At 47.7% G+C, this 25034-nt stretch overlaps 4 protein-coding genes across 4 annotated transcripts; 1 reads left to right on the top strand and 3 right to left on the bottom strand.

Annotated features, from left to right (window-relative positions):
• Nucleotides 1-1214: 1214 nt before the first annotated feature.
• Nucleotides 1215-2019, bottom strand: DEU56DRAFT_929856 (uncharacterized protein; the record flags this gene model as incomplete). Its single annotated transcript, XM_041358681.1, has 2 exons — nucleotides 1215-1892; nucleotides 1949-2019. 2 exons carry the CDS (start codon nucleotides 2017-2019, stop codon nucleotides 1292-1294), a joined length of 672 nt encoding a protein of 223 aa, XP_041202278.1. The 3' UTR covers nucleotides 1215-1291.
• A 7418-nt stretch (nucleotides 2020-9437) lies between these two features.
• On the bottom strand, nucleotides 9438-13009 carry DEU56DRAFT_761146 (uncharacterized protein; the record flags this gene model as incomplete). The annotated part of the gene is made up of 14 exons (XM_041350505.1): nucleotides 9438-9730; nucleotides 9780-10059; nucleotides 10212-10437; nucleotides 10484-10622; nucleotides 10672-10848; nucleotides 10900-11162; nucleotides 11226-11294; nucleotides 11349-11497; nucleotides 11555-11727; nucleotides 11773-11975; nucleotides 12019-12062; nucleotides 12277-12396; nucleotides 12641-12671; nucleotides 12720-13009. 14 exons carry the CDS (start codon nucleotides 13007-13009, stop codon nucleotides 9438-9440), a joined length of 2457 nt encoding a protein of 818 aa, XP_041202277.1.
• A 323-nt stretch (nucleotides 13010-13332) lies between these two features.
• DEU56DRAFT_929843 (uncharacterized protein) lies at nucleotides 13333-18523 on the top strand (the record flags this gene model as incomplete). Its single annotated transcript, XM_041358680.1, has 17 exons — nucleotides 13333-13378; nucleotides 13428-13950; nucleotides 14006-14072; nucleotides 14669-14724; nucleotides 14786-14828; nucleotides 14898-14929; nucleotides 15042-15320; nucleotides 15410-15423; nucleotides 15444-15473; nucleotides 15723-15873; nucleotides 15927-16041; nucleotides 16349-16554; nucleotides 16591-16734; nucleotides 16874-16896; nucleotides 16947-18045; nucleotides 18099-18108; nucleotides 18249-18523. The coding sequence occupies 17 exons, from the start codon at nucleotides 13333-13335 to the stop codon at nucleotides 18453-18455; spliced, it is 3045 nt and encodes a 1014-aa protein (XP_041202276.1). The 3' UTR covers nucleotides 18456-18523.
• Nucleotides 18524-23401: 4878 nt separating this feature from the next.
• DEU56DRAFT_747535 (uncharacterized protein) lies at nucleotides 23402-24013 on the bottom strand (the record flags this gene model as incomplete). Its single annotated transcript, XM_041349284.1, has 2 exons — nucleotides 23402-23527; nucleotides 23579-24013. Coding segments are annotated over 2 exons (561 nt in total), but the record flags the coding sequence as incomplete, so codon positions are not given.
• Between the last annotated feature and the right edge of the window lie 1021 nt (nucleotides 24014-25034).

The following is a 25034-nucleotide window of genomic DNA, read 5'->3' as shown; positions in this document are numbered from 1 at the left end:
AAATGCTTGACAGATCAAAGACATTGGCGTAGGCTCATTTGCTGTCGTGAGTTCACTGGTTACCGGTCATAGAGGTATACCCTTTGGCGGGCGAGACGGCCGTAATTTTTCCGCAGGGAGCTCCGTTGCATCATGTAAAAAAAGCGAGCGCATGGGGTGGAGCAACTGAATTTACTGCATGAGTCTCAGGATGCGGATCGTGAGCAGCCAGAGGTTGGCCTTGTGCCCTGAACTACTCGAGATCGAGGATTTGAGCTGCTCAAACAGCAAAGATGCCGCAGATTGGTGTTAAGGCTGAGGTTTTGGAAGAGTTTTCAGGAGAGATGCCAGGCGGGGGATCTGTGCGAATATCTGAGCAGGATAGATACGTGTCGAAATCTGCGTTGTAGTCTATAAGTTTACACGTCAGACCATGAATAAACAGCGCGTGCGCATCGTACATGCGACTGAACTGACGCTGCTTGCGCAGTATTAGGAAACCTTAATTGCATGCTTGGGGTCGCATCCCGCGCAGTTGTGAATACTGAGGAAGTGTCCCTATACGGGATCGTAACATTGATGCTCAAAATTCATCCCACTTTTACATATCCTCTTACGCCCAACCTCCGCGACGCTCATTCGCGTGAGGCAGCGACTTTCTCGAGATGCCTCCGTGCAACATAACATTTTGCTGCCGCTGATGCCGTTGATCAAGCACGCCAGAACGGAGGGACAGAGCTCAAATGTGTCGCTCATGAGCTAGCCGTCGTCGTGCTCAACATATTTTTAATGTGCTTCCTGAGCATCTCATTTGAAGGCAAAGCCTCGACGGAGCACGCAAAGACTCACGTAGCTCTCTCCATTCCTCGCGACAGGAACGTCGGATGCGATGAGTTGTTTAGCTGGCAAAATGAAAGCGGACATTGCAAATAGATGACTTGCTCATCGTGAATCATATTGTGCAACGCGATGGAGTAAAACCAGGCAGGGGATGATTAGCGATGACAGAAATGTGGTGAGTTTGTTGCGACGGAGAAACTTTTCCCTAAGTGTGGACAGACCCAACTTTGCGAGCAAGGCGGTTATAATTCAAATAGAATGCGAATCATGATGTAAAACTCTACAGCCGACGAATTGCGAGCAATCGAACACGGGAAGTCACCAGTCTTTCGATCAGCTAACTTTTTTGCGACATCCCGAGGCATACCACAATGCTTGGTGAGGCGAGAGACCACGTCCTTCTTCGCATTCACATTCCCCACAGGGAGCCCCTTCAGCTTACGCATGAACGACGTGAAAGGGTTTTCTCCTCCTATCCATGCTTGCTTCCGTCCGTCAGCAGCGAACTCCTTGAGAATGGCGCGGATCGTGGTGCGCGATTCTTCATGCCGGTGTGGATAATTGCCTTCGACGGCGGCGATGCATGCATGACCATCGACGTAGGCCTCCTGGTCAAGGAAAAGTTCTCTCTGTTTCTCTTCCACCAGCCATCCATTTCTTCGCCCTCGTTTTCGAGGTATGCGATCGCTACAATGGTGGGAACCTTCTTGTCGCAGAAAAATTCGTGAAAGAGCCGGTAATTGCTTTGAAGCGTAGAAGTGAGTCTGCTTGCGCGTGCGCAGAGCAGAAGCAGATCAATGTCCCCTTGTCTCTCCAAATCCTGGATGAGCTTATAGGCATTCTCGACAGCATCGAAGTACTGCGGGATTCCCAGGTGTGGTTCCTCGAGTCCAACGGTATCGAACACCTTATGAGACTTGCCATCAAATTCGATGGGATATTTTGGCCAGTGCATCGTGCTGAATTTTGTGTCGTTGGATGTGCTTGCTAGATCCTGCCCCGCCATGAGGTTGACGAGTGAGCTTTTGCCTGCCCCTGCCTGCCCAAAAAGGACGATATTCGTATGCTTGTTCCTACTTATCGATGTTGAAAAAATACGGCACAAAGATCCTGTCTGGATTTTACATACCTTGCAGTCATTTCAGAAGGGACGTTCTGAATAGTACCTCGTAACGGCTCAGCATGAAACCCCTCCACCATTTGACAAGCGGCACTGCTCGATGAGCTTGCAGACAGTGTCGTATGGCTGGTCGCAGCACTCCACAATGACTTCAGATTTTGTCATTATATCCGCGGTGATACATGCGCGGCCACCGTTTCCACGTCTGGTTTCTACAATTCCAATCATGCGGCGACAAGTACAATTGGAATTTTCCTCTTGACTTGGGAGCGGATAAACTTGTAGCTCCAGCGGAGTATGTTAATCGCTTTATCCCCCCGCGCAACAGCGCATGATGAGGCGGACGTCGCCTTGCTCTGTCAGAGTTCCAACGAGGTTCTTCATAATTCTTCGAGATTCCTTGTCGGGGACTGCACCTAGAGGGCGCTCGTCAAGACCTGCCATCCCGCTCAGCGATAACTGCGAAGAGCAGCTAATTGGACCGACCGGGCGTATCGAAAAGCTTTACTTTCGACATCTCGTTCTGAAACAAAACCCCGTGCAATTTGGTTTCAGTTGTACATCCCCTAGCATCGGGGGATATCACAGCCACATCCGTCCTAGCGATCAAATTGACCAACGAGCTTTTGCCAGATCCGGCTTCTCTGAAAATGACAACATTGCACGCGTCTGTGCGATGCGAGCACTTGGGGGTGCACAAGAGACTGCAAAGCGCATGCATCCACTTTCAGGACCTGTGATAACTGTGGCATCTGCTGGCCAATCTGCACAAGAGAATCTTGACACTGCGGACAAGTTCCAGGACACATATCTCCAACCCCTCAGGATATTTGACACTGTGATCGAGCAGATCGCGAATGTATGGGCCCTCCTCTTGATCAGAACTGAACTAATCTCGTTCCATAGGTGCATCCATATGCAAAGATGGCACTGGGCATCTTGTCTTGTGCATCCAAAGTATGTTTACTTGTCCTCTTCCTAACTCCCACTCAGCAACCATTTGTCCAGATTATTCTAGCTCAAGTGGATCGCGACGACGCGGTACTCAAACTTCTTGAGAAGTTGGGTCAAGTCTACAGCTTCGTGACACAAGGCAACATGCTTGGCCGAATCTCGTCAATGCGCATTATCCTTGAGCAGATCTCTCAGCAGATCCATGAATGCGCCCATTTTATCAAAAATTATGCGGAGACCAAGAACTTTTGTGGGTCTTACAAGCCTTTATGCTTTGTACTGTTTCAAGCTTTCTACCATTATTACAGGGAACCGACTCAGAAGGAACGTCATCTCCGAAACGAATGATATGATTCAACAGTACAGCGACGTGTTGGATAAGCTCATGCAAAACTTCCAGGACCAAGTTGCTCACGACGTAGCTATACACATACACCGTGCGGGTAAGGGTTAAGACGTGCTTGTGACTTGACATATATTCATATCTTTCCAGGAGAAACACTGGACCTCAACGGTATAACTTATGCAGTGGCCGCAGGACTAGACACCAGGAAACAATGCCTTGAAGGGACACACACAGAAATCCTTTCCAAGATCACAGAATGGGTCAACAGCACCGGGGACAATGTTCCAGGGGTGCTGTGGTTATCTGGCCCTGCAGGCAAGGGAAAATCGGCCATCGCCCACACCATCGCTAAGTCGTTCAGCGACGTGGGAGGGCTTGGTTCATGTTTCTCTTTTGACCGCGAGCGAGAAGCAGATCGTCGCCATGAAAAGATCTTTTCCACAATCGCACGCGACCTAGCTGACCGTGACCCGGAAATGAGGCGGGCATTGGCAGATGCAGTCCAGAACTCGAGTTCGCTCAAGACTACAGCAGATATCATCCAGCAGTGGCGAAAACTTCTTATTAAACCACTGAGGAAGTCATCTGGGTCAACTGTAGAACCCATCGTGATCATGATTGATGCACTGGACAAGAGCAGTGGAGAAAAGACACAGAAAGACCTCCTCCGCATTCTAGCTGGTAAACATCGCGACACTGCTGTTCCCAAAATCACAGACCTCCCAAACAACTTTCGCTTCATTGTTACCTCTCGCCCACTCAGTGACATCAATGAGGAGTTTCATGGTGTTCAACATATTCACCATATGTTGATGGATGATATCCCAGCAGCATTCGCAATGCGCGACATCGAAGCTTACATATCCAAGGAGCTGGAAGGGTTAGGTTTCCAAGACAGACAGTGTACAGTCCTTGCTGAGAAGGCCGACGGACTCTTCGAGTGGGCGCGTCTTGCCTGCGGGTACATTACAGAATGTCATCCTGGATTATCTGCAATGGATTGCTATGCCGCTGTGGTGTCACGCGATCCTGCTGGAAGAAGCATGCTGTTGTACGACATTTATCACCTCATTTTATCAAACATCATGCACAAGGATCTGCCTTCCAATGTCCAGCAATCGCAGAATCTGAATTTGACAGCACTAGCGAGATTTCACTCAGTGATGCAACAAATTTTAGGCACAGCTGAACCCCTTCCTTTGGCTTCCCTGAACGACATGAGGCTCCATTTTCCAACCCCAGAGGATCATTACGACGTGGGGCTCATGGTAAAATACATGGGTTCCCTTCTCAGCGGCACCACCAACCCAGATTCCCCAATCCGACCCCTTCACGCATCCTTCCTTGATTTCCTGACAGACCAAGAGTACAGTAAAGAGTTTTTCATCGACGTGTCGAAGGCGCAACACAAGCTTGCATTCACATCACTTTGAGTGATGGAACACGGTCTTCGCTTCAATATATGTCATTTAACGTCTTCATATCTTCCTAATTGCGAAGATCCAGGGCTGCGAGAACGAGTTGCAAAATATATTCCCCCACATCTGTCCTATTCTTTTGATTTTGGACTTCCCACGTACAATCCACAGTCTTCGAGAAGGAGCTTGTGAAAGAAGTGAAAGCATTCTTCGATCACGAGCGGCTTTTTTTCTGGCTCAAGTCACTCACCCTCATCGATGCGCTTAGCGGTGCAGTTCCTGCCCTTTCACTCACTCCCCAGTGGCTGAAGGTGAGTAGATTGCCATTGAGTGCCAGATGCAGCGCTCACGCACAACCACAGGGCCATTCCGAATTCAAAGACATCTCGTTGACTGCGATAGACGTATAGAGGTTTATTCAAGTCTTCGGCGGCATGATTTTACACAGCACACCACATCTGTATGTATCAGCACTCCCATTCTCACCTATCAACTCTCCACTATCAAGAATGCTTTCTGCATGGTTTCCAAATACTCTTCGTGCAGTATCTGGACGTGATATGAACTGGCCGGCTGTTCAGACTGTGATCAGGGGGCACACGAGTTATGTCAATTCAGTCTCATTCTCGCCAGATGGAACTCGTATTGTCACTGGTTCTTGGGATAACACTGTTTGGCTGTGGGATGCAGCGACGGGGCAGCCAGTCGGTGAGCCCTTGCGGGGGCACACTGACAGGGTTGCATCAGTCTCGTTCTCGCCGGATGGAACTCACATCCTCACTGGTTCTTGGGATAAGACTGTTCAGCTGTGGGATGCAGCAACGGGGCAGCCAGTCGGCGAGCCCTTGCGGGGGCACACTCATTGGGTTTGATCAGTCTCGTTCTTGCCGGATGGAACTTGCATTGTCACTGGTTCACAGGATAAGACTGTTCAGCTGTGGGATGCAGCGACGGGGCAGCCAGTCGGTGAGCCCTTGCGGGGGCACACTGATTGGGTTGCATCAGTCTCGTTCTCGCCGGATGGAACTCGCATTGTCACTGGTTCGGAGGATAAAACTGTTCAGCTGTGGGATGCAGCGATGGGGCAGCCAGTCGGTGAGCCCCTGCGGGGGCACACTGGTTCAGTTCATTCAGTCTCGTTCTCGCTGGATGGAACTCGCATCGTCTCTGGTTCACAGGATACGACTGTTCGGCTGTGGCTTGCAGTGACAAGGCAGCCATTGACAGACAATCACTTTATTTGCTTCTCACCCAACTCCATCCATGCGCTGTATGACACTTCTGAGCTAATGGAGGGAGAATCCCATGACGACCACAGTTTGAACCCCTTGTCACTGAATGATGACAGTGTTACGACTTGGATAGTTCTTGTGTAACTAATCCAATAAAGGAGTTCTTCGTGTTACGACGTTCGGTTCAGACACTTGAGGGGCTCTCCCTCTAAGTGAAGTTCAAGTATAGACTAGTCTCTATAAGAGCTAGATCGGAATCAAGTATCTTCCTCAGAAGATGATCAAGTATCAGAGAGAACCAAGTAGATTCAAGTTAGAGAAATACAAGTACAACTATCGCAGTATTTATAGGGAACAAAAGAGGCACGGACCAAGCCGACTTTGGAAGTAAAAAAGGAATCAGGAAGAACGTCAAAGAACTATCTAGAATGTTCATGCAATGCATGTTGATAAGCAGTCAGAGATAACGAGAATAAACAGAAGTATCTGGAATGTTCATGCAGCGCATGTTGATAAGCAGTCAACGATAGCAAGAATAGTTCAGGGAAGCGTGATGATGGGAAAATAGGTGGGGCCACTGTAACAGACAGTGGATGGGTGGTAGGGCCCAAGCATCGGCTGTTATTCTGGGTACCACCTGCTTCTCGACATTCATTTTATAGTACTGGGACTGCATTAGTGATACCCAGAGGGGGTCCTGAAGTTGACCTGAGCCGCATGGCACATGGACAACACTGGCAAGAGTGCCGAGAGGGGTGAGTCTCTTCAATGTTCTTTCCGTTCCCCGCACTTACTAAAATCAACACTTGCAGACCTTAGTACTGTGTTGATTGTATTCCGGCAATTGATCCATTATGGAGATTTCAGTTAGAGTTTGAATGTGACACCTGTTACAGTAACATGGAGCCCCTATCTTTTCCTGACCCTTCACCCCATCACAATGTCACACCTTCACCTCTTCACGATTCACCATGATGCTTGATGCACTTCCTGATCCCCGCCGACCCTGACCTTCTGTGATAGAAGCTAGACGCTTCCATTTGGACCCTTGATCTATGGCCTCATGGCCTGACTTCCTTTTCCCTTGATGTTCCCACAGAACCCTATCCCTGACCGCATGGACTCCTGCCTGCTCATGCCTTCCCGATATATCTTTCCTGACCCTTGTACGATTAACAGACCTGCCCTGAACACTGTGATCCTTACCTATATATAGTCGATCCACTTGTACTATTATTCCTTAACTTGATTCTACTGGGTTTTACCTTGACTTGTATATTCTCTTGAGTTAACTCTCTTGAGTCTGATCACGAAACCTCTATACTCTTGGATCGCTATCCTTGAGTCCGATACATCTTCTCTTAGACCGTTTGTCTTTGAGTCGATACCGATCTCTCGTCTAGACTTAACCGTCGAACACGAAACCCTTCTTCGGTCGCTGCCTTAGAAGCTTACCTCCCCTTCTGTTCTGTCACAACCTGACGGCTTAGGCTACCAGGTATATTGACGTTCAACCGATACACGACACGATAGCTTAGGACCGTCGTCCTTCGCTTACCCATCCCAGTCCGACTACGACCGTTGTCGTAACAACACCGAGTGTACAGTAGATCATGCTTTGTATTCTATTCTATACCGCATCCAGTCCGAGTTGAGGGTTATCCGAGCCAAAGACTCACTGAAGAGCTGAACGTAATCATGGACCAGGAATATCGTTTTTGAAACTTCCATCAGAGATGCGCGTGCGTCATGTGGAGTGGATTCTGTTGAAGTATGTTCATTGGTGCTTCCTCATAGCAGATTAAGAAGCTGAATGAACAGAAGAACATCGCTGTTCCGGTCATTCTGTGGCCATTTATGTTCCCGTCGCACTTAGCAAACAAGGGGTTCAGAAATATGAGAGCTGGGTTCGACCAAATATGTGGTTCATTGTGTACATTGTACAGTACAACATGAACATTGATCGCGGTAACCAAAACGAAGGGCGGTGAGAACGAGAGCACCATGAAGATGATACGTGCAAGAATCATGTATCACAAAGGCGTGAAAAAACATACGAGACAAGAACCAGCTGAAGGAAAGCGAAAGAGCACCGGGCAAGAGCAAGCGATCGAGAGTCGAAATTGAGGCAAAGCGAAGAGTAGGAGCTAACATGAGCGGTTCCAGCAGGCTGAATTTAGGGGGATATTAGATGCAGGCGCACTGTGGTGTCATAACGAGCGTCCTCGTCAAAGACAAAGACCTCGACAGTCGGGCTCTAGAGACTTGACAGGAAGAGTCTAAAGACTGCAAACGAGTTCCGTAAATCTGCATTTAACTCGTAATAAATGTGACAATGTGAATATATGCATATATACCAGGCCATGATACGCAGACTGAGACTCACAAATCCGCTGAGTGTTACAGTAACATGGCACCCCTATCTTTTTCTGACCCTTTCACCTCTTCACCTTGTCACGACGTCACACCTTCACCTCTTCACGATTCACCATGATGCTTGATGCATACTTCTTGATCCCCGCCGACCCTGACCTTCTGTGACAAAAGCTGGATGCTTCCCTTACTTCTTGATCCCCGCCAACCCTGACAGAAGCTAGACGCTTCCTTTGGACCCTTGATCTATGGCCTCATGGCCCTACTTCCTTTTCCCTTGATGTTCCCACAGAACCCTATCCCTGACCGCATGGACTCCTGCCTGCTCGTGCCTACCCGATATATCTTTCTTGACCCTTGTACGATTACCTGACCGGCCCTGAACACTGTAGTCATTCCCTATATATAGTTGATCCCTTTGTACTATTATTCCTTAACTTGATTCTACTGGGTTTTACCTTGACTTGTATATTTTCTCGAGTTAACTCTCTTGAGTCTGATCACGAACCCTCTATACTCTTGGATCGCTATCCTTGAGTCGATACTTCTTCTCTTAGACCGTTTGTCTTTGAGTCGATACCGATCCCTCATCTAGACTTAACCGTCGAACACGAAACCCTTCTTCGGCTCTCACCTTAGAAGCTTACCCACCTGATGCTGTGGCCTTCGTGCATGATATAACTGTTACTATAGTACAGGCCTCATGCATGTTTTACTGCTATTCTAGTATGTAATTCATGCATGATTAGTACATATAGTCTCACTGTATTATACGAGCGCCTGTCATACATGACACATTGAGTGATTCTTGCATGATCCCACCTCGCGTGCCTGTCATGCATGATATATGATACCCGCCTGCCATACATGACACCCTGAGTAATTCTTGCATGATCCCACCTCGAACGCTTGTCATGCATGATCCCACCTCGTGCGCCTGTCATGCATGATGCATGATACCTTGAGTAAGTTTTGCATGGTCATACATGATCCATTTGCTATCATGCACGATGTGCACGTTAGTATGTCATGCACGATGTGCACGTTAGTATGAGTATGTCATACATGATGAGTGCTTAGTGATGGACGGTGTATGTCGTCCAAAAAAAACATAGATTCAACTAGTACGAACATTACTACATTGCATGGACCGAAATGAAACGAGCTACTGTCATCTACGTTGTCGTGCCCGCAGGTGGGGTCGGGAGGGTAGGAGGAGACCACAAGATCTGAAAATGAGTCGACAGCTGCCAACGCAGTGATGCCTGGCGTTCAGCGTAAGCCACCAAACCTTCCCTCAATGTATCATCCAGGGACTCCGAGTCACGGCGCTCTCGCTGACTCTGCCACCAACCTCCCTGCCAGTCCAAGAATGCTATGACCCGCTGTTGTTCCTCCTTCAGTAAGTCAACCTCCTCTTCCCATCGCATCGCACGCGCACGAGCCTTACACCATTCAATATGAAGAGCTGGAGAGCGTATGGATCAGAGCGTCTTCCAAAAAAAGGCCGGTCTTACCATCATGCAGCCCAACACTGGCGTTCTCTGATACTCCTGGTGTTTTCCAAATCCAAGAAAGGTGCCATGTCCCCTCTGTCTCCTTCCCCCACATATCCTTCAGTGCTTTCAGGTCCTTGCTCCGATTGAGAGGCTTGAAAACCTCCATCCATGTCCGATCCTCGTTGAGAATTCGTGCTAAATTTGCAAGCGCTGCCCTCGCGACTTCGTAACGCTCAGCGGCCATGTTGACTTTGGCATCAGCCTTGCTGATTGTACTTCTTGCGCGTGTATTTGCCACCTGGCAACAATATGGCTATCCTTGAATTTATATAGGTGAGAACGGAGACGTAGCAGATTCCGGATGTCCTTTAGGGCGTTGTTTGCTTGAGCGTAGCATAGTTTCCATTCTAAAGTACGAAGTTGTATCGCACACTGTGTGTCAGGGCCGACCGCAGATGGTAACCACAGCTGGAAAGCTTCGACGGGTGTAGAACTGGCGGGGGAACATGGTTCTTCACTGCCGCGCAGGAGTGATACAAACGGCATGTAAAGTAGCTGAATATCTTGCCAACTTTCGATTTTCCTTCGTAACGAGTTGGTATGCTGCTGGGCCTTTGCAAGTTGGTGATCAGTCGCATGCACACCGAGTGCCGCAATCTCAAGAGACAAACGTCGCCTATGACCTATTAGTATATCGCAGAGCTACCAGTGAGGCTACGTACTGTTGATCTTCCAAATCAATACCAGAGCTGATTAGGATGGAGGGAGAGACATCTGCGTGAAGAGAGATGTTTGTGCCGGATTCAAGTTCTGCAGCTTCAATACGTGCGAGCTCCAACTGCACAGCAGCATGTGTCTCGGCTAATGAAAAGTCAGCGCAAAGTACTTGAAACGATAAAAAAGAACGTACGTGCTACACAGACTTGGAATGGATTAGTCTGTGAGTGATCCTGCTCCCAAGCCTCGACCTCGATTCTCCATTGTGAAATATCCTGTGCTTTCAGGCAGCTCTCAAGTTCAATGAGCTCCCGTTGATGCTTGGCCTTTTGCTCGATCGCGTCCACTAGCTTGCGAGCAAGCAGTCGTCCTGAGTAATCCCATCAGATTATGAACAACTCAAAACATAATCAACACTTACCAAGCCATATACAACGCTTCCAATTCCAGTCACCGAAGTAATCATCGAGTGTGTCCCGCCGAGAGCCTGGGCCCATTTCCTTCGTACTTGATGTGATCGGGTTAATGTTGGCCCACCCACGTTCTGGAGCTTCGCCATCAGTACGGCCAACATACCGTGAGAGATTAAATGAAAAGTCGATTTGACATTGCTCGATATGGGCAGGTAAATGGAACTTTGGGACGAGAAAGGTGATTGCCTTGCTGCTAAAATCCAAATAAAATCTGGAAGGAAGTGTCATCATCCGTGACCGCAAGTGCTTGGACCATTGGCATGCAATGTCGTACGAAACATTGAGGACAGTGACTTCGTTGTGGCTCATTGCAGAGAAAAAGAGATAGTCCATATTTATATATCTACAAAGTGTTGTTAGACAGTAGCCGACAAGATGAATGATGAGGAATACATACTTCTCGCCTTTTTGTAAGTCACCAACTGCGTTACGAAGCTTCATATTATGTCGAGCACAATCTACTGTCCCGACGCCTGTTGCGGCAAGGCCTCTGGCATTCTTCGTATCAGCCATGTTGACGGCATTGTGACTAGCACATGTACTGCGCTATAGGTATCCAAGTTAGTGGTAGCACGAATTGATAAAACAATTTGAGAAACTTACCTCCTGGTTTCGGTCTTTGTGATCATCTAGATACCCCTTGTATGCCCGCTCATCTACGAAATATGACCATCCCTTACTGATTCCAGGATCGATGCTGTCACTCGATACGAACTTCCGCTTCAGACGGAAGTTTGTGTCAATACCGACAAACAAGGCATAAAGCCATCTACCTTCTGATAAGAAAAATCACTATAACCATGGAATCATATAAGACTCACCGCTTATCAGGCGGGGCATCTTTCCAATCCTCGGGAATATTTTTTCCGGGTTGGGGACATGCAGGACAGAGCACTGCGCACTGTCCTGGCTCAGTTGTCCCCACGCCATCTGGGCAGTGACCACGGGCAAAATGTTTGAGTAATTGATGATCCGCCACTCATGGACTACACTGTAAGAAGGTTGGGTAGCGGTCCTAAGGCTTCTATTAGATCTTGTAATAAATGTGAATTTAGTAAATTAGATACCTTTGGCGGATCAATGCCAACGTTGTCCGATAAACAGCGCAAGGCTAATGATAGAATTCAAACGCTGATGCTTTTGATTCAAACGACAGCTTGTGGTATTGCTCGAGGACGTTGAATGTAGCCGCAGTTTTCAGGATCGGTTACGGTTGCCGGAAAAAGTCAGTGCTTCGTAGGAGCTGTTTGACATGGGTCTGCATGGCCCCGCAAGCACAAAAATCTAATCCTACTTCGTGTATCCCGTTCAGTATCGATGATTACGAAATCATCATTGAATGCTCGTTGAGGATTGCAGCAAGTGTCGTCCATACGATGGCCCAACTGGATGCATAGCCCTAACGTCTTTAAGGATATTCGTTCAAAGTAATGGCCATTCCAGCGCTACAAACGTAAGGGATGTCAGCTGATACAACCATGTGAGATGAGATCTCGGGCATCACCTGAAGACGGTGCAATGGCAAATGTCGGTGCCTTTCTACAGCGCATGGAGGGCAACAGAGCTCCGGTAAGAAGCAGTCTGTACATCGGATGGTCCGAGCACTTTTTTGGCAGTGTCCACATAGAGAATCCTCAATATATTCTCCGCGGCCTTCGAGGCGAATCATTTCGTCCAAAAATGTTGGACATTCTGGCAGCCATGCTGCAAGGGGGTGATCCTACATACTCAATGAGTAAGATGTTGTAAGTATCGAAAAAATGCTTACGCCGGCTGTCCTTTCCTCTTGGAAGTCTCAGTCTCAACATCATCATCGGGGATGGGCATATACTCCAGAAAATCGCCAGGATCATATATTTGGAATTGGTTGCGAGCTGATGGTGGATCCTCGTCATGGAGAGAAACTGGAGGTATGTTGACACCAGTTAGGGACTCAGTGCGCACTAATGGCTTGCCGGATTGAAACGTGTAAATTGAAGCCGTGTGGATGTGGGTTGGAGGCGCGTCTGTGAGTTGCTCAGCTGTATGACGCACCAGTTTTTGCTTTTTCTTCCCCATAGTAGATAGAGGAGGGCAAGGGTACTCATCCTGACCTGTAAATCTGAGAAGAATCATATTACATAGACAATGCCAATGGTGGATCGAAGAAGCAAATGCGAATGCATTTGTTTACATCTGTTGAATTCAGATGCTTCTGCCCATTTTGGACAAGTCACTTGCCATTACTCGTGCCCACCATCATTCATGCATGTACCATGCACAGCACACACTTCCCCCTGAGAATCTATCACGACCTGCCCAGCGTCTATAAAAATGAGCAAACAGTAGGTGTATTTTTCAACATCCAACATCTCCAAATTCAGTATCAATTGCTTTTCTAGATGACGTCTACCAACTCAATTTCAGCGTCTTCTAACAATGCAGTCGGTAAGCTTACTATGACTTGTTGTTTTGAATATGCGCTTACTCTCTGCAGATACTCTGGTGGCAGCACTCATGGGTCTCAACATGAGTCCTGTCACTGCAAACACCATTGTTACGGTCATACAAGCGATCACTTCCGGCGAGCCCTCCACTCAATTAGCGTCACCTCCTGTTCATATCCCTGAACATGCTGATGAAGCGGCGGAGGCAGGAGTGCACGCTGACCATGCTACGAGCGACGTAATCCCTGCAGAGACTCCACCTCCCCCCACCAATATCTCACCAACGCTACCTTCTGGAAACTCCCCCACCACCACCACCACCACCACCACCACTCTGGTGCCTACCACTGTTACTCCCACCACTACCACTCCGGTGCCTACCGCTGTTACTCCCACCACCACCACCACCACTCTGGTGCCTACCACTGTTACTCCCACCTACGCAGACCCTGTTACGTTCCCGCCCAGTTTCGTTTCATACCGAGGCTTCCAATATGAGATTCCTCATGCGTCCGCTCAAGCACCGTTCTACTGTGTGACTAAGGGCAAACGTGTTGGTGTTTTGTCTACGTGGTAAGTACTATATTTTGCGCGTAAGTTATTGTATATACTGACAAGGAATCAACAGGGAAGATACTTCCCCCCAGGTCACGGGTGTCAGCGGTTCCATCCAAAGCCGTTGCCCGTCTATTGAAGTGGGTATAGCACGCATTCACGCAGCCATCGAGCGCGGAAACTGCCAGTACTTGGGGTGAACGGCAAAGGATCGCATATTGATACACGGCACGCGGGAATTGTACTTAATGTAGCTGTCTTTTTGTATGAGTCGCAGCAATTTTATTTTCTTGATCGAACATATGCGTGATTCAACTATCTATGGTAGATGTCGTATATATAATGCACAAGGTAGGACAATGGTTCAGTTGGAATGCTGGGTAGCAGAACACGATATCGATAAATAGATCTCCCAAGAATCTGCGCTAAGGGAAAATACATGGACAACGCCTCATTAACATGATGTATCGCCCTTCTTCTGCATGGGACTTCGTATGATACATTGATACCTTCGCTAATCTACATACTTTGTACAGTGAATAGTTCGTTGAGTGTGAATTCTTGAACTTTGGATTGTGTGAACGGACTCGCAACTCAAACGAGTATTAGACGTCACAACACCATTACACTAATTCACAAGTGCACACATACATCTCTTCAAACATCTCTTCAGACTATTTGACCTTTCTTCCTTCAATATTAATATTCCTACATGGCATGACGCAAACTGCACCAGTCAGTAGAAGACCGCCGAGAGGCCGCCAAGATATATCGAAAGACATACTACGAGAAGTATGTTCGTTTTCATTTTCGTCGTGGAAAATTATCATTCAATCCTCACACAGAAATAAAGCCGCCATCTTGTAGAAGATGCGATTAAAATACAACACGACCAAGTAAGTAAATTTATTTCAATTATTCTGTGCACTAAAACAAGTCCAGGGGTTTATCTACTAGTAATACAGCTTCACGGCGTCATCGCACCTGCGATGATGCCGTGAGCGATGACGCCGTGAGCTTGACTCGGAACTGTGCAGAAGAGGGTGAACATAGCTCGTATGTTTCATATCATAATCTGTGACAATTTGAAGCTCACTTTTACAATTCAGAACTGACCCAGATACGAGATTTCGCAAGCTAATCAACGGTTCCACTCATAGGTTCCTAGATAACTTGACATTGCAGTACATCGGTGGGAATCATTCGGAAGAGTCCCGGCAGCCCATTCAGGACGCACTCAATATTTCACAGGAAGCTGAGGACGCAATTAGAGCAAGCGGAGGTGATAGTACGGAATGCCGCCAAGTCATACTGTCCCTCGAGGACGTTCTCCTGCGTGTTTTTGAGGACGAGGACATTAAATCCGCACATAGTCGGTGGCTTCTCAGGTATCAGCTGGCACCTGATGTCATTATTGCGTAGTGAACTCGTACTTGTATAGATCAGTCTTAATTTCATAATTTCACATTTTAATAAGTGCTGGTGCCTTAAGTGAGCTTGCTGGTGTGTAGATTCGGAAACTGCCTTGTGGCTTGATGGAGGTATGAAATGTAAATTCGGCGATTGCCGTGTGGCTTGATGGAGCTATGAAGTCAAATTTTATATTTTTGCACGTCGGCTAAACATATAGCATTTATAAATACTTGGTGTAAAAGGTGCGCGCGTAAACATTTTATTTTCATGGCATATGAATGACATATATTAGATGGTCGCTACTGAATGGACTTCAAAGGAACAAAAGGAGTGGCTGACTAGTCACCTTCCTGGTTATTCAAAATGTTCTTCTAAAGCGAGCTACGTGAAGTTCTGGCCGCCAGTCTATGAACAATGGGAGGAGAAATGGCCCATACGTAAGGAGCTCTGGCCAGACCTCCCTGAAGACGAGGCTCTGAATGTGGTGCAATCGGACATAATGGGGAAGGCAGTCAGAAACATCAGAAGGTGCGTGCCGTTACTTAATATTAAGATGACCTCGAGGTACTAACTAAATGAAGCAATTACGAACGTGGGTATCATGGCATTCAGCGCGTTCTGCCTCCCGCAAAGGTCAAGCCGCCCAATCATCTGATAGGGCGACTCGTCTACTTAAAGACCTCCTCCAACCTCGGGGTGCGAGAGCCCTGAGTGAAGCCGAGATGTATTCCCGCCTATATTACAAAACCAGCATTCGCCCAAGTGTGGAAGCCGCTATCAGTGAACGTGGCTCAACGACACGAGGTGAAAGGCTTACCATCGTCCGAGACATGGCACGTTGAGTCGGTACGACTAAGGAGACCATGGATAGTGATCCATGGGACTCAGACCAGACAGATGGGAAGAAGGTCATGGAATGGGTGCAGTCTATCTACTAACATGCGCTATATGTATCTATCTAGCTGCCTCGAGGTCCAGGCAAGACCCCTGGCACCTCTAGCAGACCCCTGGCCTAGCCCCTGGCCAACCCCTACCGACACAACGTCAATGCTGGGAGTGGGAGGCAGATGCAACCATAATTGCTGATGTCAAGGCCAGGATGAAGGCTAAGAAGAAGTCCAAGAAGTCAAACGAGGATGGTGAAGATGATGACGAAACACTGGAAGATTACAATGAGGAGGAGGAATTGACCACGGAGGACTTGCTTGAGTACGTTTTCCCTAACTGCATCATTTTATAATTTAGTAACACGTTTGACAGAACGCAGGAAAACTTACCTGCCATTTTCAACACCATTTTGACGTACCTCGCGGAACGCACTAAATTTTCGTTCTTGGTGTTGATGGGTGGGCCGGATCCCTCAAACAACAATACAATCACTGTCTCATCGTAAGTCTGGCTTTACATGGCCTAAAAATCAAGTACTCACTGTGTAACTAGCATTGATGTAGGTACCACGAGGCTTGGACATTCAGCCCCACAGTGTTTGCCCGACTTCAAGGAAAATTTTCTTGGAACATATCTGCAGTTCCTTCAAGGCGTACAAGGCAAGTGAATAGTTTGCGATGGATGAGGATTGTACTTACATGATAATGATTTAGGATATAGCTCCCCCGAACCTGAGGGAGAGGACACGGACAAGAGCGAGGGCGAGGATGAGGGCGAGGTCGAGGCAGAAGAGCATGAAGACCAAGACAAAGTGGACGCGGACCCGTTTGCAGATGAGCCGGAGAATGAAGTAGAGGTATCCAAGGGACAGAAGGGGGATGCTTTGGACGGGGAGATGGACGGGAAGCAGAATGCTCAAGAGCGGATCCCTGACATTTATTCCCCAAACTACGCCATGCATGGCTCCGTCCAGCCCGAGGATCGTTCAACGTTCCAGAATATCAACATGCATGATCCTTCGAATCTTGCCATGCATGATGGCAACTCAAACTTCTTGGACACCACCAACTTCCACAGCAATGACGCTTATCTGGCGAATCTCAGCAGTCTGCTCTTCAACAATTACAATTACTGGACTCCTCCGACTGGACAGTACAATGCATTCGAGAATTATCAGACTTCCGGTCATGTCCCTAGCTACCCCCAGCCATATAATTATCCGCCGAGTCAGTCTTCCGTCCCTCATCCTTCAGAGCCGCCTGTGCCATCAGGCAGTTCTCCTGCCAGCTCTCACCCTTTAGACACCCTACCGCCGCTAGGCAGTTCTCCTGCCAGCGCTCACCCCTCGGACACCTTACCCCCGCTAGGCAGTTCTCCTGCTAGCTCTCACCCTTCGGACACCTTACCCCCGCTAGGCAGTCCTCCTGCTATCTCTCACCCTTCGGATACCTTACCCCCGCTGCCACCAGTTCACGTGGCAAACTCTCCTGCACCAGAATGTCTGCCTCGAGGAAACTCTCAGGCGTCCGGTGCAAAGACATCGGGTGTGAAGGTGTCCAGTGCGAAGGCTTCTGGTGTGAAGGCGTCGGGTGTGAAGGCATCTAAGAAAGGTAAACCCGAAGCTCCTGCCCATCAGTCTGAAACCATCACCCGCAAGTCTGCGCGTCCACCAAAACCATCCACCCGTAACGAGACAGCAAATACCATTGGTGCTCAAGCGCTCACCGAACTGCGGGAGAAGGAAAATGCTCCTGGAGTGGGGAAAAAGGGCCGTAAACGTGGGCCAGACGTGGGTGGGGAGCCCATCGCTAAGTACTGTGTATTTCTTCTTATGAAGTGATCTGAACCACTGACCATTCTTACAGGAAAAAAAAAGTACCTACTAGTGCCACCGTCTGAGATGTCTTGAGAGTTATTGGTCACCCGTATTATAATTCATATTTTCGTATATTAGTCTTGACAATATATCTTGTATCTGACTGCGCGCAATACATTGAGCTTTTTCTATTATTCAGCGTGACGAAAGGGTGCATGATATCCTAATACAAGAAAACTATGGCGCTGGATGCATTCAACTATTCTACATGCACAAAACACAGAAACAAAAGACTCGGATACCTTTCAACGGGTACAATGTCGGACCTACTATTTTGACATCGCCGCGTAACGTGTACAAACTGGTTATCTGGAATCAGATATCGACCGTGGACGAACCTTATTAATAACCATTGAAATGGCGACATATGTAAGTCCGGAAGGAAATTGCTTGTTTTGCAGATTTCGAGGGGGAGGATGCACATCGGGGATCCGAATATTTAAGACTGGTTTGAATGTCGTGCGAAATGTCAAGATAATACTTAATATTTAGGTTGTCGTCTTAGCGGATGTAAAATTTCAAATGTTAAAGAGGTCTTGCATGACAAGAGAAATATAAAGTATCAGCGAACATTTTCTTACTGTCTGAATGTCAATGACAACAAGAAATATAAATATATCTTTAATGCTGGCATAAACTTCGAAATGAAACTTCACACTTAAGACTCAAAAAAAATTCAATTTTAGCACGTGACTGAACATCTACTCATGTATGAAGTTTAGACCGTCATGTAGACGGGCGTTAAAATTCAAAATGCCCCCTGACAATAAAATGTGAAAATAAATCATCAAGTTTTATCTCTAGATAAAACCGATCGCCCGACGATCACCCACTCACGGCTGAATCATCGCCCACTTACAACATCATCGCCCACTTGAGTTTGAGATGCTAAATATTAGGGGACTAGACGATAAGTTATAGACACAAGCCGCTTGATGCCTTTCGGTTAGAAACACGCGTTAACGCACTCTTATTCAAATGACGGGGTGGACAGCTTATATATTGTAAATGTACGCAAAACTATGTAGTAGAGTGAAATTGAAAATCAATCCTGTTTGACAGTAGTTAGACACCGGTGATTTCTCGAGGTGAATTGTACTTACACGAGATAGAGATAGTATGACTACAGTATCACTCGAAACTGCCCATCGAGCAAAGTGACTAACAACCCAGGATACCTTGACATTTTCCAAATGACTACTTGAGCTTGATGAGTACATTTTGGCGGGAAAATGAGGATACATAGCAAATGGATCAATGGACTGATCATGACGCGGGAGGAGCTTGTGGACAGCAAACACCAGTTCACCCGTGGGTGTAGCATAGATATGTTGGATACTGCCGGGGACAGGGGACGATAACCGGTCACCCTGAGAATAATAAAAAACTTGACTATTCCCGACGTGAGTAGAGGCTCTGCTATAGACAATCCCGTTGAATTTTAGTCGTGCGCGTAATATTGCTGTGCGTCGTTTGATAAGCGCAAACAAGGCTTCAGGAACAGCCACAGCTACAGCGGAGGAAGGAGCCTGTAAACTGTCGTCCAAAGGATCTTCAGCAAGTTCTTCACCGAGAGTTCCAGCGCTCTTGGGAGCATACGTGCTGTCAAACAGAAATTTGCACTCTTGAATAGCCGGCGAACAGTCAGGTCAACTGAGCCAACGGTGAAGTTTTGAAGTTTTGATGAATGAGTATAACATGGTAGTTTCCGACTCGCCTTGAAAAGTCAGTCCCGCTATTACACTGGTGTTCCGTAAAAACTCACCAGTCTTATGGTTTACTGGAAGACGCTGAAGTATTCCAATCAAACGTTCGAAAGGAAAGCACCACCAAGAGTGGGCCGGGCCAAATAGGAGTAGAAAGTCGTATATGTGGAAGGCAGCGTGGTGATTTGGACGCAGAGCGATGTTAGGGTATATCTTCTTCAAATTTCCAACATAAAGCGCAATGTGAGAGCGATACGCGTGTGCTCTCTCTACAGTCGTTGTTCGGGCGCACGTGAGATACACCGCGCAAACAAGTTCCATAGTATGGTCGAGAACAGCTCTAAGGTGAGTGCCGACTTCATCGGAAGGATGCGAGGTACCGGCCCCCCACAAGCTCACGAGGGCAATAGGAATGTAGACGGTGATTAGAGAGCGCCATTCGTCCGCTTTCATCGTCCCAGCAGATGCGCTTCCGAAATCGCTTGGGACTGAAGTAAACCAAGATGGAATGGTTATTTGTTGGATGACATCTCGGACACGATGAAGGGCATCTAGAGAACCAAGCTGAAGCTCCTTCTCAGGAGCAGCAAAAGGTTTTCCACAGCGCTGAGAACAAACATAAAAAAGTCGCAACAAAGTAGACATATTAAGAACTTACCCATTCCACGAGAGCTTTGACGTAGTCGATTTTGAACAATCTACTAGATTTCTGGGGAGCGCATCGCAAGGCCTCGCAAACAAACTTGAGAGGTCCCGTATTCTTGCGAAACAGCGAATTTTTTAGGTTATCCAGATTTTCGTCATCGGACGACAACTGGGAAACAAGAAGGGTGCATATAGCAGCGACCTGAGTCATTTCCTTCGAAGTCATCCCCGGAGGCATATCGCCTAAGTCGCATGAAAAGGCCGGAGGGGGTAAAGTCGATGAAGATGAAGTGGTTGCTGTAGTCAAACCGAGAAGGGTACGAGAGTGATGCTGGACTAAACCTTCCAATATACAATGCATCGGGTCGACAACAAGCTGGCGTGAGGGATCCCAGTATGGCAAACACCACATCTCTGAATAGCGCACACCGTGAGCTTTGAATAGTTTCTCTCGTTCGGAGGTTGTCGCAGTGTCCCTCCACCGCTCAGCGAACTTCCGGAGTTCATCTTTATCACGAGGTTTCCAGCTTTCGAAGTCCACTCTACCGTACGTGGTCTTATGGTAGCAATTACATGCGCTACAATAAAAATGGCTACTGGTTCCAGCTAAAGAAGCAAGATGACAAGCGGCAGGAAGATCACAAACTGCCAAAACAATAGCGCTGCGAGCGAGCCGGCCAGTGGGAAAACAAGCAGTCTTGGAAAAATTGATGCCGCGCTCCCATGAGTCTACCATGTCATCAATAAGTGGCCGGATGTAGTGATTGAGATGCTCGAGGGACGGTTGTTTCGGACCTGGGATGATTCCTGCAAGATACATGTTTTCGGGCTTATACCTGATATCCAATGGTAGATTCAAGCATGCCATAGAGATGATGCCAGAGGATTTGTTGGCACCACGCAAATTCATGCCCTCCAGATTGAAGAAGTCCACGAAAAGGGCGAAAGCATAGCACCCTTCATCTCCTCTATCAATAAAAAGTGAACCTGGGTCTGGGCCACAAAATTGACGGAGAAACTGAGCCTCGAATGCGTGTTTCATCAAAGGCGGATGGGGGGAATTGATCAAGTCTTGCAAATCGTCGCAGGCTTGATCCACGGGCAACAAAATGATCTAGCAAAGTGAGTTGCTCAAGATCATCCGCGAGAGCCGTAATAGATAATGGTGGAGTGGGGTTGGGGTGAGAAACAGGCGGTTTGTTGTCGATAAGAGCGAGTGCATCCAGCTGTGAGACTAACAAATCCGTGATGGTGTTCGTGCGGGGAGAGCCAGTGGCAGCACGTTCTGCTTGGGTACGTTTGGTGCGTTGTAAATGTGCAGCCATAAGACGTTCTGCAATGAGTACCCCCTTAGGCGTGCCATCCTCAGCACGATCACCGGTTTCGATGCATTCCTCACAGAAGCACCGTTTGAACAGTGAGCGAGACACAGGCATGAAGAACGGGGCGAATAGCAACGACAGTATGTACCGTCGTTTCTATGAATTGATAAGAGTGAATTGGAGAGCAAGAAACGACTGCGTAGGCAAGCTTTTGAGTCAGATGAACAACAACGATAAAAGAAACAACTCGCAATTTCCAGTAATGAAATAACAAGACAGCAGTAAGCCTTGTATGAAAATATGACGTTCATTACAAGAACTACCAAACAAGGATATAACTCTGTTGTCAGGGAGAGCTGGCGGCGACCTGAGAGGACCTGAGCTTGGTGTGGACTGATCGTTGGCAAAGAACGCCGGGCGGGAAGGGCTGCCATGGACGTCGAACCAGGAAGCGATGGATGTTGACTTAGAATTAGGACGTTGGCGGTGGCGATGAACGGGCATGACCGTACATACAGTCATGCCCTGGAGAAGGTCGTGAAAGGTCGCTGCGACGAGACGTCTGGTGACGATGAAAGTAGAGAACACCGGGCACGACCGTACATACAGCCATGCCCTGGAAGAAGGTGAGGAAGGGTCGTTGTCGACAAGGAGAATGGGAGGCTCGACAGTACAAACCGTCGAACCTCCTAGAGTAATAGTTACTAAGTTCCATAGGACTTAGAACTTTGGCGACGAAAGCGCCCAACAATCACAAACACCCATATTAGGGAATTGTTACATAACATTGACTCAGTTTGAACTTTGTACTGTCAACTCTCTCGAGCTACTTCATCGTCCCCATCCTCGAAGCACAACAGTATGTACTGTCGTGCTCATCGAGTTCATCGTTCATCGTTCCTATCTTCGGAGCACGACGGTATGTACTGTTGTGTCTCCTATCCCATTACCACCCACCACCTCGCCAACTCCATCCTTTTTCGCGGAATGATCAAGCCATCAACTCCGGGTCATCCGCCTTCGCTTACTGCGATCCTTTAGATCACGCTGGCCCATTAGTCAGGTAAGCCCATTTGTTGACAGATCCAACCATTAATCAACCAACATGTCCAGCCGTCAACACACGTCATCCCCTCCACCGTACATACAGTGGAGTGGGCAATGGCTAACTCGCTCTCGCAACGATCCAGCCAGCTGTTAACATATGTCATCCCCTCCACCGTACATACAGTGGAGGGGGAATTGACTTATCTTCCGTTCCCTGCGGTTCACGTACACCGTATATTCAACACGCTGCTATGCTACACCAACTTTCATCCATCGGAATGTCTCATCTGACACATTCAACCTTTCTACCTGACCTCCAGTAAGACCATCAATCCATCTGCCGTTGTATAGGGCCTTGGGTAATCCAGTGACCGGGTTCCGTACAGTCATTGAATTTCCCGATGCGCGTATCCTCTTCATTGGTTTGGAACCCTGGGGCGCGAAAATATCATTATCCAAGACCCTCTGATTATCGATGATATTCAGTTCTCGCTCTATCCCGCAACGCCATGCCATGTTCTTGACCCGGAGCACACATTCGACGTCGTTTTCAATATCACTTTCTTCTGAACTCATACCCCGTCTCCCAGCGTCTTGACTAGTTTTTGAAGCCACTGCCAAGCTGGTAGGTCGTCGTCCTCGCCATCTTTCTTCAGCTCAATAACTTGCTCCAGGACTTTTGCTCTGCGGAGATATTTCTATAGACGCATTAGTATCCGAAGAGCCTTGAGATCATGCTGCGGACATACATTTTGCCGACGAGTTGTTTGACGAACCGACTTCAGATTTTCACCTCTTTTTGCAATCAACCTCTCCTCCACTTCTTCCGCAGTCTCCAAGCAGCCCTTTGCTGTAACCTTTGGTTGGGCTGCTCTCCAGACCATCCGCATCCGCTTGTAGCGTTCTTCGAGTATCGCCTTATAATAGGCATCCGACCTCCGGAACGGCCACTCCTCTTCTACACTCCTCTTTTTCAATTCTTCAAGGAGAATATCGAGAATTTTCGCATTCCAGGGGGTGTTAAATCCGTGTTTGAGATCAAAGGCCAGATTCTGGGTGTTGGGGCCTGGGCCATCTTCGTACTCGTATGAGTACACATCTCCACGATCTGCCGGCTGGTGCACAATAAAATCTGCGTCTTGAGATATACTGAAGGTATCTTTGAGGAGACGCCAGATTTCACCCTACTTCATGCTTAGCATCAGCATATACGTCAAAAATTCAACTCTCACAAGAAGGAAGTCTCTTTCGTGGCTCAAATCTGCGGCCCTTTCTATCCTAATTTCATCATCCTGCTTCTTTTTCCTTCGAGGACTATGCTTCCTGGATGTCAAAATATCCTTATCGACGAGGATGCGTCTGAGTGCCGCCTCTATGCCTTTGGAGATCGCATTTTCCATCGCAGACATAGGGTAGACATCGTCAGGCTGAAATCGCTGTGGCTCTTGCTCAATTGTCGATGATCGTTCTTGATGCATTTCCATAGGCTCGTCAGCGTCCTGCTATGACGTGAGTTTAAAACGAGTTCCGACCGTTTAGTACTTACCTCTACTACAGATACCAGACGCATCTTGCGTGTTGTTCCACGCGCCTTCCTGATCTTTTTGATCGTCTCGAGGCACGGAGTCTTGAGCTGTGGTTTCTGGGGCGTGTGGGGTGGCTGTTGAGTGTTCCTTCGGGTGGGGTCTGTGCCGATTTCCGTGGCCGCATGCTGTTGCCTACCGTGTCTTGCAAAGCGCTGCTCCATGTTAGCGAGCTCGTTCTCTTTTTCTACCCTCATTTTTTCTATTTCTAGTTGTAGCCTTCGCTCCATTTCGGCAAAAATGGCTCTCTCGCGTTCTTCTAGCTGCTTGACATCATTAGCGATTCCTGTGCTCAGTCGTTCTTCCCCACCTCTTGATTTTTTCTTGTATCTAAATCTGCGTTGTGTCGTGCCAGTTCTTCAGCCAACTACTTGCCATCATTAGTAATTCCTTGGTCAGTCGTTCTTTCTCACCTCTCGGTCTTTTTTTGCACTTATTTTTGCTTCATGCTGTGCTAGTTCTTCAGCAACGTTTTTCCTCAGCAGTGCTTGCTGCTGCTCTTGCCATGTGTGAATTTCCTATTAACTTGTAAGCATGCATCTGACTGAATGCATCTGTTGCACTTACTTGCTTTTCCCGCTCTCGCTCTCTCAGAGCCTTTTCCCATCGCTCGTTGAAATCA

This window comes from Suillus clintonianus (genome assembly GCF_016758775.1).
Source record: "Suillus clintonianus strain FC179 chromosome Unknown DEU56scaffold_143, whole genome shotgun sequence".
NCBI lineage: Eukaryota > Fungi > Basidiomycota > Agaricomycetes > Boletales > Suillaceae > Suillus > Suillus clintonianus.
This window is presented reverse-complemented; position numbering and strand designations above follow the sequence as displayed.